At 41.9% G+C, this 12,849-nt stretch overlaps 1 protein-coding gene across 3 annotated transcripts in view; it reads right to left on the bottom strand.

Moving 5' to 3' along the window:
• COL4A6 (collagen type IV alpha 6 chain) overlaps window positions 1-12,849 on the bottom strand; it is a 351,915-nt gene that overhangs the window by 78,123 nt on the left and 260,943 nt on the right. For all 3 annotated transcript variants that reach the window (XM_073599382.1, XM_073599384.1, XM_073599383.1), the window contains exons 17-19: window positions 10,417-10,470; window positions 8,184-8,253; window positions 4,476-4,586 (exon numbers count right to left, since the gene is read on the bottom strand). In XM_073599382.1, the coding sequence (XP_073455483.1) occupies window positions 4,476-4,586; window positions 8,184-8,253; window positions 10,417-10,470 (235 nt within the window). The remainder of the gene's footprint in view (window positions 1-4,475; window positions 4,587-8,183; window positions 8,254-10,416; window positions 10,471-12,849) is intronic.

Here is a 12,849-nt window from a genome sequence, read left to right as displayed (position 1 = left end):
AAGCCAATTGCTTAGAGTTACACGTATCGTGAGTGACATTACAATAAGAGATCAGAGATTGGACGAGATGTGCTGTAAATTTAAGGAGCGGGGTTATCCAGAGAGTCTGATCAGACGGGAACTAAATAGAATCCTACAAACATCCGATATATTTGTCAAAAAAATAAAAAATATCATCCTGACAGACCTAGGATCCCATTTGTCTTCCAATTCAACAGCTATAGTGATAAAATATTTAATGTATTAAGAAAGCATTGGACGATCCTAAGACGATCATACCCACAGATAGAAGAATTCCAACAGATTCCCATGAAGGCTTATCGGCGTAATAAAACCCTACGTGATTTTCTGGTACGATCTGAATTTAAACCGGAAAATCAGGAGGAAAGAAGGACTACTTTTCTCGGTAGGAAAAAGAAGGGCTGTTATCCTTGTCTTGGTTGCGTTCAATGCAATCTGATGCTCAAAGGCAATCATTTTGATCATCCTGTAACAAAGACTAGGATAACAATAAATGGTTTCTATACTTGCCAGTCATCTTATGTTATTTACATTCTTATATGCCCCTGTAATTTGATTTACGTAGGCGAGACAACCCAGAAGGTAAAAGATCGTATTGCACAGCATCGTAGTACAATTCGACATCCCCAGTCGGGTCTCCCTGTGTCGCGTCATTTTACCGAGATGGGACACAGGGATACTGACTTAAGATTTATGATATTGGAAGATATTCCCCGTGATAAAAGAGGGGGGGACAGGATTTTAAAACTTAGGAGACGTGAGGTTTGGTGGATCAATAAATTACAGTCCTTGCATCCCGATGGTATGAACAAGGACTATGATTTATACTTATTTGTATAGGATATGACAGTTGACACAGGGGGATCACAGTCATGTTTTATATGTATTATTCTCCCGTAGATCGTTTGGAAGAAATTCCTGTTGGGAATGTGAAACAAAAAAATACTAACTGGAATCTTTGATGAGATCTGAGATACGATTAAGAATGTCATTACTAATATATTGTATGAGATGTATATTTAAAAGAGCTTACTTGCCACTTAATATCATAGTGATGGAAGATGAGAGAGAAATGTGTATATTAGTATGACTAATGTATATAGTAGAATGTATATTTGAAGGTTAGTTGATTTTTTCACTTGTTTTGTTGAAACAATCAGGGTTAATTCTCTTTATAGGTGGTTGTTTATTTGTCTTTTAGTAATTAAGTTGATACACATGTGTGAGGTAGACTGGGTGTGGATAAGAGGAAATCTGTGTTTTGGCTTTTCACACACAGCCAGAATAGCCTGACGAAGAGCGATGTGCGCTCGGAACTGTACAGTGGCTTGCATGTACTAATTGAAATATCTTCAGTAAATGACTTTTTTTTGCATCAAGCATCGGTCCACGTCTTTTTTTCTATCCATTTATGGTGGAAGGTTGGGAGTCCACCTTGACGGTGCCTTGATTGGACAGGATCTAAGAAAAGAGGGTAACCCACCTGAAGTTTATTATTATATATATATATATATATATATATATATCTCAAAATGGGCTGTACATAATTGATGGCATTTATCCCAACTTGCTAAAAGTATTAAGGGTGAACTCCAAAAAACACCTAAATACACAGGTAAAATACATAAAGCCAGTCTGTGGTTCATGATCCCTGTCAGATTGCACAGACAAGTCCTGGACCTTTCTACAGACTGCAGTGTACTAAGCAATGAAAGATATTCCACAGCCAGTAATTTGACAATCAGGCAGCAGCAACACTCAGGTTTACATTTTAACTACTTTAATCCAAATGTTGGCAATGCTACAGATAGCATGCATTTAGATTTTTAAAAAGGTGATTAAAATTATTCCGCCCAATAACCTGGTATAAAAGTCAAAGAAGAATTTCAAGCAAAAAAATCACCTGCAAAGCACCAAAACACTGAGGTGTGAATGTATCCAAACACTGGGCATGGGTACAGCAGGGGAGATCACAAAGATGACCCCATCAATGCGCCCTTGCTTTTTTTCCAATCAGCACACTGGGGGAAGAGAAATAGCTATGGAAGCACAGCTTCTACTGTGACTTTTCCGTATATAAACCAATAGGTGAATGATATTACTGTGATTTAACCACTTAAAGATCGTCCACTGCATATATACTGTGGCAGGGTGGCTCTATTGCGTGAAACAATGTACCTGTACGTCATTTTGTGCAAAAGATACTGTGGGCATTGGCAGATGAGCAGGTGGGTTCAGTGTTAGGACAGATGAGAAGGTGATTCGGTAGTAAGACAGAAGAGCATAGGGATACAGCAGTGGAGCAGATGTGCAGGGAGGTACAGTGGTGGGGCAGATGAGCAGGGGGGTTACAGTGGTGGGGAAGATGAGAAAAGGAGGTACAGTGTTGGGAGGGATGAGAAGGGGGTTCTGCGGTGGGACAGAAAAGCAGGGGGTTTGCAGTAGTGGGACAGATCAACAAGGGGGGGGGGGGGTTGAGTGTTGGGGCAGAGGAGAAAGGAGGTACATTGGTGAGACAGATGAGCAGGGGGTTACAGCAGTGGGGCAGATGAGCAGGGAGTTACAGTGGTGGGAGAGATGAGAAAGGGGGTTACAGTGGTGGGGCAGATGAGCAGATAAGTTCAATGTTAGGACAGATGAGAAGATGGTTTAGCGGTGAGACAGAAGAGCATGGGGGTACGGCGGTGGAGCAGATGTGCAGGGAGGTACAGTGGTGGGATAGATGAGAGAGGGGAAACATTGGTGGGACAGATGAGAAAGCGGGAACATTGGTGGGGCAGATGAGCAGGGGGTTACAGTGGTGGGGCAGATGTGCAGGATGGTACATTGGTGGGGCAGATGAGAAAGGCGGTACAGTGGTGGAGCAGATGAGCAAGATGGTATAGTGGTGGGGCAGATGAGCAGGGAGTACAGTGGTGGGGCAGATGTGCACGGTAGTGCAATGGTGGGGCAGATGTACAGGGTGGTACAGTGGTGGAGCAGATGTGCAGGATGGTACAGTGGTGGGGCAGATGAGCAGGGGGTACAGTGGTGGGGCAGATGAGCAGGGAGTACAGTGGTGGGGCAGATGTGCACGGTAGTGCAGTGGTGAGGCAGATGTACAGTGGTGGAGCAGATGTGCAGGATGGTACAGTGGTGGGGCGGATGTGCAGGATGGTACAGTGGTGGGGCAGATGTGCAGGATGGTACAGTGGTGGGGCAGATGAGCAGGGGGTACAGTGGTGGTACAGATTTGCAGGAGGGACGATGTTCTGAAGTGTGGAGTTGCAGGAATTGGGGCTGATCTGAGGTGTGGAGTTACAGGATGTTAATTCCTCACTACTAAAGTAGTTTATAGCATTTACTTTATAAAAAATCCTTTTCGTGATTGAGAGTGTAAAGTTGACATTTTTTGTTATAAAATCGGCACGCTCAATATCTTTGAAAACATTTTTCGGCACACTGTACTCAAAAGGTTCCCTACCCCTGGGATTTATAGTTGTTGTTGTTATGTCTATCGTGGTACCATGAAAATCCATTCTGCCTCAACCACATTTTTCTGTATATAGTATTGCAGGAGGCATGTACATTGTGTATACATTTTCAGCACATTAATGGTATAAGATAAGGTAGTTTTTATGGTGATAGCTTTTTGAACCTAATTAAAATCCTGAGACAATGGAGTTCTACTTCAAAGATGAAGGGCCTAGAGAAACGCTGTGTATATAGACCTGGTTATGCTAATTGCCTATTTGTCATGATTATGCCTTGGATTCAATGCCTTTTGGGTCACTGACATGAAACAAGTATAAAAATAGGAAATGTGAACTTTTCTTTGAATTTGTTGCATGTTTAATTCCAGGTCTGTGGCTCAAAATTATTGTAGAAAGACACAGCCAAGCAACTAGCAGTTTGCACAGGAAAGGCAGCAATGACGACAATTTTTTTCTTATGACGGAGTACTTTAGGCTATTGAATGCTTTTCCATAACTGGCAAGATCAAGTTCAGAATTTATAGAAGATGCACTGAATGTACAGTGACTGTGTACTGTAGTGACTTAGCGGCTGGCAGATGGAACATTGCGTAGCGGAGGACCAGGCATCCAACACCCATGAAACCTTTGCAGTGAATTAAGCATACAACACTACTGCACACAGAGTGCAATCCTTGCAAGGTTATCCCATAGAAAGATACATGATACATTTTCCCAAAACATACAGTTGAATATCCACCGTGAGTGATACATCTGACAAAACCAATAGTGTGTTCCTTTTAATATTTTGGGAAATTCCATGTCTCCCATTCTCACTGTGATTTGTTAGTAATGTAAACAAATAAGCACCTTCTTCTTGATGGATATTTGGTTGATATCCTACAAGGCAAAATGATATAATCTTCTGACTTAGTAAAACAGAAGTATCTAATGCAGACCATAAACAGTATCAGACATTCCAACAGTGAATCCAAATCCTACCTCTTACAAACGCTGGCAACCCAGGGGGGCCAGGAATACCGGGGGGACCAGTGAAGCCTTCCTCTCCTGGCATACCTTGAAACCCAGGAAGGCCCGGATCTCCTGGTAAACCTTATAGATAAAGAAAAGAACATACGTGAGATCTTAATAGCATAAGCAATTGTGCAAATTAACATGTTCTTGTTCATCAGCTAATGTTCTACAAGCTTCAGGCAGAAAATCGATCAGGTGTGAACGGAGCCTCAGAGTTAGAGCGTTTTTACAGCTGAAAGGCTCCTTTTCAAACCCACTAGTTCTGGGCATTTTTTCCATCCAGAAAACGCCCCTGCCAAAAAACGCTGATGGATGATGCATGGACACATAGGATAACATGCTGAGGAGTTTATTGGCTGCACCTGAAACCAAAAATCAGCAGCTGTAAAAACATCCAGTGAGGCCTAAAGGGCAAAGAAATCAACATTTTAGAGTGGGGGTCAGCAGCTCTACCAGTAGATCTTGGACAGGTGACTGGTAGATCGCAGTCTGGGCTTGCTGACCTGCCATTCCAGGGCATCAAACAGAGTGCAATGCAGAGGGACCAGTTGGAGCTGTAGTAGGGAGCAAGAGCCACATGAGCCGATGCCTCCGCTGTAGTGCTACTCCTGTCCCATGCAGAGTGATACCAACTGCACTCCACCTCTTATCCAGGCTAGCGGTCTCCAGAGTGGTGCCAGCAGCAGGAAAGAAGAGATCTTCTGGTCAGTGTGAAGCAATACACTGGGCATAATAGTATAAGGCTGCTTTCACAGGAATGTGCTGTGGTTTACCCACACCGCGAGTGCAGTGCAGTATACCTGCAGCTTTCCTGCGGGTTTACTGTGCTTAGCCATAGACTTCTATTATATCCTGCAGGTTTGGTGCACCTGCATTCTAAATGCAGGAGTTTTGGTGCGCTTTCAGAAAGTGCACCACACCTGCAGGATATAATAGAAGTCTATGGCAGAGTGCTAACCCAGGAAGGTTGTAGATGCATTGCACTGCACCCGGGGTGTGGGTAAACTGCAGCACAACAGTGTGAAAACAGCCTTATAGGGGGCTCAGAACAGTAAGGGTTCATTTACATTTGCAATTTTAGGGGTGGTGCCTCAGCAGCTAAAGGGGGTAAGGATTGGGGATGGTAAAACCCTGGTGACTCAACCACAGGGCTTTACCACTCCCCAACTTTATGTGAATGAGCCCTAAGGGTGCCGCTGCAGAATGCAACTAAGGGTTTATTCACAAGTGCAGCAGGCACTGCTTCTCCTCTGAAAAGTGATTAGAGTGTGTTTAACAGGTGGTGAGGAGGCAATATGTTGCCTCGGTAGTACAGCAATTAAAGATTTAAATCAGGTGTGAAGAGGCGACACTGTGCCCGATGATCTCTGACTTTTCTCATGTTGTTCAGGTAGATCTCCACATCTTTAAGGCTGCCTACCCCCTGTTTTAGAGGGAGGCTTCTGGTTGTGTTGCAGAAGCATGGAAAACAAGGCTTGCACAAACAAACACTACAAACAAGCACTCTGCAGGGTTTGCTTCTAAATACTTTGTAACAATATTGTTACAATGTGAATGCTAAATTTGTTTCTCAATGTGCAGATCAAAGGAAATAAATACTGTTACTATTTGACCCCATTAATTAACCTAAATCAGACCTAATTAAATAGGAACTCGACTGCAAAAACACTTTTAAATTTATTTCTAATATTCAAAGGAAACTTCCTTATCCATCCATGTCTCCGTGCTTTATTTTGCTAGGAAATCACTTTTAAAAACATCCTCTAGCATTTCTGTCCGTGACTATCTTAAAGGGGTTGTAAAGGTTTGTGTTTTTTCACCTTAATGCATCCTATGAGAAAGTAAATGTGTCTGAAAGTAAGTTTACAAACGTCAAGATTGTTTAGATGACTAAGAGTAGGCTAGAAATAAGTGAACTCTGGGGGTGTAGAAGGGGGTGTAGTGAAGACATGGATGTGGCTGGGGAGCAACAAAGGCTATGGATGCTGAAAAGACTTATGCCGCGTACACACAGTCTGATTTTTCGGCTACAAAAGTCCGACAGCCCGTCCGACAGACTTTTGACGGACTTGCGGCAGACTTTCTAATGAACGGACTTGCCTACACACGATCACACAAAAGTCAGACGGATTCATACGTGATGACATACACTGGACTAAAATAAGGAAGTTGATAGCCAGTAGCCAATAGCTGCCCTAGCATGGGTTTTTGTCCGTCGGACTAGCATACAGACGAGAGGATTTCTGGGTCCAGCGTAGTTACGACATAAAGATTTGAAGCATGTTTCAAATCTAAAGTCCGTCAGATTTGCGGCTGAAAAAGTCCGCTGAAAGTCCGGAGAAGCCCACACACGATCGGATTGTCAGCCAGCTTTGGTCCGTTGGCGTCCGTCGGACTTTTGTAGACGAAAAGTCCGACCGTGTGTACGCGGCATTAGGCAGAGGGTGCCTTGGTGACTGGGCTGTGGGTGCAGCAGAACTTCAGCTGGGGGAGCAGCGTAACAACTTGATGCTTGAGTGATGGCAGTGTTCCCAGTTCAAGTTTAAATGGAGAATATTTTCCTCTGAAGCATCATATATGTAGGGCCAGTTGCACATGGACATAAGAGTTTTCTAATGTTTATACTCAGAATCTTTTTGACAAAAAGATCCTGAGAAACATGTTTTGCAAAGACCTTGCATACTCACGCATAAAAGAGCGTAAAAGCTTGTAAGTGTATACAAATGTAAAAAACTTCTTCATTGCCAGTATTGCAGTATATGCGTATATACATGCGTAAACATCAGTATAGACACATGGACACATATACATGCATAAATTACTGCAATCAAATGTAATATTAGCTCTGTACACACGACCGGTTTTGCCGTCGGAATAAACTGAAGGTTTTTCCGATGGTGTCTCAAGCTGTCTTGCCTAAACACGGTCACACCAAATTCTGGCCGTCCAGAACACAGTGACGTACAACACGTAGGATGGGACTAGAAAAGGAAGTTCAATAGCTAGTAGCCAATAGCTTCCGTCTCGTACTTGCTTCAGAGCATGCGTCGTTTTTGGTACGTCGGAACAGCATACAAACAAGCCGTCTTCCCAATAGGAATTTGTTTTGTTGGAAAAATTTAGAACATGTTCTCTTTCTAGGTCCGTCAGAATTTTCGAAGTATAAAGTCCGATGGGGCATGCACACGATCGGAATATACAATGAAAAGCTCCCGTTGGACTTTTTCTGTCGGACATTCCGCTCGTGTGTACGCGGCATAACATTTTCTATTTTTTGTTTTACGGACCTGTAACTTCAGTGTATTACTGATCTTTACACAGCTGTGTGCAATGTTCCATAGACAACAATGCATCTACTGTATATCCAGATCAGTAAAAAACACGGCATTCTTGACTTCTACATGCAAGAGGCACTGTGGGTAAAACCACAGTCCATATCAGGAAATATAAAAGGTGCCTGCACTGTATTCAAAAAGGTAAGTAACCATGAAACAGCAAATGATTCTGTGTGTTCTAACATTAGGGGTTCTTGGTGTCCAGAAGCTTTCGAGTTTTTGCAAAGCCTGGGACTACAATTTCACCCATGAAATCTATCTACAGAGTAATATGACATTGTGACCCATAAATGTTCTATTGTTCCTCTTTCTCAAAAAAATAAATATAATAAACTCTTACCTGGAAGTGCTGATCCACCATTATTAATATACACAGGGGCCCCAGGAAAACCGATGTCACCTTGTTCACCCTTAAAAAAGCAGGAAAGAAATGAATTTATACAATGGTATAACAATGTTCTGATGAAAATAAATTGCTGGAAATTTATTTTACATATAATACAAACTATTTTGTTCTTTAGGGCTCATCTACACTGCAGCTCAAAAAAAGGCTGCTTTTACAGGCATTTGAGCTTTTATTTCTCTGCCCAAAAGCTTGAAGAAGCTTGTGCTTTTTTGTGCTCTTTTGAAAGCTACTCTCAAAACGCGAGTTTGGTGGAGTTTCTTTCTGCCTGTAAGAGCATATGCCTGTAAACTCCTGTAAAAGCCACAGAGTGCATGGACATATTGGTTAACATGGAGGGGAGTTTCCAGGCAGAAAACAATGAGAGTTTAAAAGCCTGTAGGAGCCGCTTCTTTGAGATGCAGTGTGCATGAGCCCTAGGGTGTTTTTGTTCATTTGAAATACACTAACGCATATATTACCACAAAACATATTGTTACATTGAGTGGAAAGTGGAAAGGTGCTGAGCTCCTGACTGCTAATCCTTTCATCCCTTTCAAGAATCTTCCCTACCCTATGTCCCTGTGGCTGAAGATACTTCAGTGTATACAAAAACTGCCTAATTCCAATAATACATTTGTTTAGATCCCTTAAAATTTATCCAGTTTATTTTATAATTGTGCTCCCAAATCAGACAAGCAAAACAATCTATCAGTTTTGCCTGCTCTGCTTCAGGATGGTATGAACATATCCCAGCATAGTATGATACCTATCTATGAAAGTTTACAGTTGATATGTTGTCTTTATTAATGGGAAATAATAATGCTGATACATTTATGCAGCTTTTGTTTATTTCCATATAATATTGCCATAATTTAAAAAGAGGGCGGTGCTATGCATTGACGCCACTACGCTCCCTGTGACCCCGGAAGCAGGGGCGTTTGTTTTTTATTGCTAGCAAACTTTTAGATTTGTATGTATGTTTGTTCGAACCTTTTTATGAATAAACCAAATAGTGTTTAAGGATAACACACTATTGGAGTCCCCTTTTTTGCATCTTTTACACGGCCTGTTCCGGCACAAGAGAACGTCCAGTTTTACAAACGGAAGGAGAGTTCCCCTACATACCGGACGGTAAAGTGATGTAAGGAGAGAGGAGGACGATAGGAGTCTGGAGGCCCTGATACCTTGGATCGGTCCATAAGACCCTGCAGAGGGCTATATCTGCAAGCGTTGATGACCTCGCTATAAATAGGAGGTCCACCTTATCTGGTAAGGGTCTCCACTACCTTTTGGTGTGCACCCCAAGGAGAGGTCTATCCCTCGCTCCCCCGGGTGGTTGTGGTGGAACTGAAACCTTCATTTTTCATCCTTTCTTTCTTCACTTTGGAATTGGACTCAGTATTTTCTTTATGTGGACTTTGTACACAGTTTTTTTTTTTTCATTTATTTAGCACGATATGAATTCTTTCTGTGGACTTTTTTCAATTATATATTGTGTTTATGGTTGTTGATTGGGTTTAACACTGTTTTTTACCCACACTACGTTATTTGGGTTTTGCAACATTTTTATATCAGTTTGGGTTTTATTTTTGGAGATTAATTTTTTTCATATATTTTGCGACCTTTTCCTTTCTTTTTGAACAATTTGTTTTATATAACACATTGCTGACAATGTATATCCAACTAAACTAAAGGAATTCATTATTTTCAATTTCAGGAAAATTAAAGAAGAATTTGCCTCAACAATCCAGATTATTTATTTATTTTTTTTTACAGATTATCATATTTTACTATTTCCAAGTCATCTTTTCACCAAATTCCACACTTTCCTTTGGGCATTCTGACATATCATTTTGGTTATGTTTTTTTTTAATCAGTGTAGATGGAAACAATTATAATTGGAGGGGTTGTTTAGGGAGAGAAACAGTCCCAGCTGACCAGAACTACACTCTCCATATACCTCTGTTGAAATTCCAGCAGGAGCCAAGTGATGCTAACGATGATTCAAAATAAAGGCCGTATGACTTTGTCTAAAAGAAACCTGTTATGAGTAAAACATGAAAACTGCCATTGCTGAATTCTCCTTCTCAAAACCTGGCTGTCTCGCTGACCCATTGGGTATTTTTTCAGTCTGGCCTATTATAATAATACTATACTGTAACTGTGAGACAATCATATAATGCATTACCTTCACTCCTTTGAATCCATCAAGTCCAGTAAGTCCAGGAGGGCCAGTCTTCCCCTATGAAACACAATTGTGGCATATGAGCAATGTAAAGCAACAACGGTTCTGAGTAGATATAAAGATCCAATATAATGCTCTGATTCTGCCATGAGCACAAATGCTAATATTACTATTGTTTTTAATAAAGGGGGAAGGAATAAAACAAATGCCAACATTTTATTGTTATTGCTTTCTTTAGAAAGGAGTTACGGTCTGGGAGAAAGGCCAGGGTCTAATTCTGCATCAGGCAGCTGGCAGACTGTTTTTTTTTACTCCTCCTTGTTCTTTAAACGCTGAGTACAATAAATTAAGTATTCCCCAATAAACTATTTGTTAAATTTCTTACCTCAGCACTTGCAGTTTACAACTTTTAGTGCAGCTGGCTCCTGCTCTCTTAGTGCTGCTTTCCTGAACTTCTGTTCTTCACAGGGAAGAATTAACAGTGGACAGTACAATATGAGCCAGTTTGTTAGTTTGGGGAAGAAGGTGAGGGGGGGGAGAGCATGGGAGTGCCTTGCCATCTTAGCCATGATATGTACAATACAATATATGTTATTTTTGTGTGATAAACTGCTTAATGATTGTTTGTTTATGTAAATTATTATAGTACTCTATAGTAAGATCCCAGGCCCTGATGAAGCGGGATGTGTCAGCCTGATAAACGGATCTCAAGGCCAGAAAATGAACTACCTGTGTATAAGGTTTTAACCTATTTTAATATTTTCTATATGCTCAATAAAATGTTAAAATTGTATATATAAATCGTTTGTCGGTATTACACCCAAGGAGGTACACACAAAGTCCCATATTCTTTATACCTTTACATGTGTAGAAGGTATTGCAGCCAAAGACTTACATTAACACAGATGACTGCATGTACACAGGCTTTCCAGCCTGAAAGAGGGGAGAGCTGGCTGTCATGTCTGCATGGGCTTTTTCACCTCCCCTCCTTCTTCCTGTTTTCACTGACTGAGTAATGTAATGTGAGCTGACACAAACAGAGTTGTGCATTCAGAAGCCTCTCTTGTGCCCCTATTGGCTAGAAGAAGAAAACCAATTAAAGGAACATTTACAACAGCCAATGGGAGAGACTGTACTGGACTGCAGGGAGAGCTGCAATGGATTCTGGGACATGCAGTTCCCACACAAAACAGCCCCATAGACTGGTATACAGGGAGAAATACAAATCCAAGCAGGCTTTGCTGACAGGAAAGAAAAATACTTTTTGTGTCCTGAGGTAAAAGTCAGTCAGTGAGGAAGAGAGGGAGACTCAGACATGATCTGAGGGGCTGCTGTTACCCACGAAGGGGAGCCATCCAGCCACAGTTCTATAGATCAGTGTGTTGATCCTGCCACAGATCCAGAGTTCGGTATGATGATCCTGCCACAGCTCCAGAGGTTGGTGTGCTGATCCTGCCATGGACCCAGGAGTCGGACGGTGACAGACATCCAGCCTGAGAGGGATCCCGGCCATATCTCCAGGTGTTCCTGAGGGTGTGGGCTGATCAGGGTACAAGGTGGCCAGTCGTGCCTTTCGGGGAATTTGTCGCTTGATCCTTTGGTCGCAGGACGGTTGAGCAGGGGTTTGCCCATCTTTAAAGACACGGTAGTCAAGCAACATTGCCCCACCAGTGTCCACATTTGCAGGAACACTTGCTGAATAGTCACTTCATTCCACTTTGCCTATCAGGATACTGCTAGCATCCTACATCTCATTTTTGCCTACCAGGATACTTTCAAGTACCTCTTTGTTTATCCTGCTCAACAGGACACCATGTGCACCAACACCAGACTAGCTGAAAATCCTGGATATCTCCATTGTGAGGACCCTTTCTGTTACTCCTTCAGTATCAGTAATTTAGTGATCCCAGTGACTACCTTTAAAGAGGAGCTCTCACGTTAAATGTTAAAGTGATAAATTGCATTTGTGGCCTATTGCCTCACATTTAATTGCCTGGGTCTGTGATTTCAGGATTTGAGGGAAACAGACTGACTGTTGTTAAGTCAGATCAGTTCCCTTTTATGCCTGAGTGCATAGGCCACTCTAGACCTATTTAAGTTGTTTGACTGTGTTATTTTGAAGTCTGCATTTTGGGTTTGATTAAAAGACCACAGTTTGCCATTCTTGACTATTGAGTTACCAGATCACTGTTTGAATCGTGGAAAGTCTCCCAGTAAACAAACTTCCTGTTCACTACATTTGTGTCTGTTTTACTGTGTTTGCAAGTACACTGTTTGTTAGGTGTGCCATAGGGGCTGAGACAGTTCTTTGGGGTTGAGAGGTAACGGACTGAACAAACTTAAGCTGCTCCTTCAGGGGTATCACTACACATATTATTCCAGGGATGGTACCTCTAAAGGGTTAAGATTTTTAAACACTCCACCCCCACACAAAAC

This window comes from Aquarana catesbeiana, linkage group LG09 (genome assembly GCF_042186555.1).
Source record: "Aquarana catesbeiana isolate 2022-GZ linkage group LG09, ASM4218655v1, whole genome shotgun sequence".
Classification (NCBI taxonomy): domain Eukaryota; kingdom Metazoa; phylum Chordata; class Amphibia; order Anura; family Ranidae; genus Aquarana; species Aquarana catesbeiana.
Note: the sequence above shows the minus strand (reverse complement) of the source record. Positions and strands in the feature narration are given on the sequence as shown.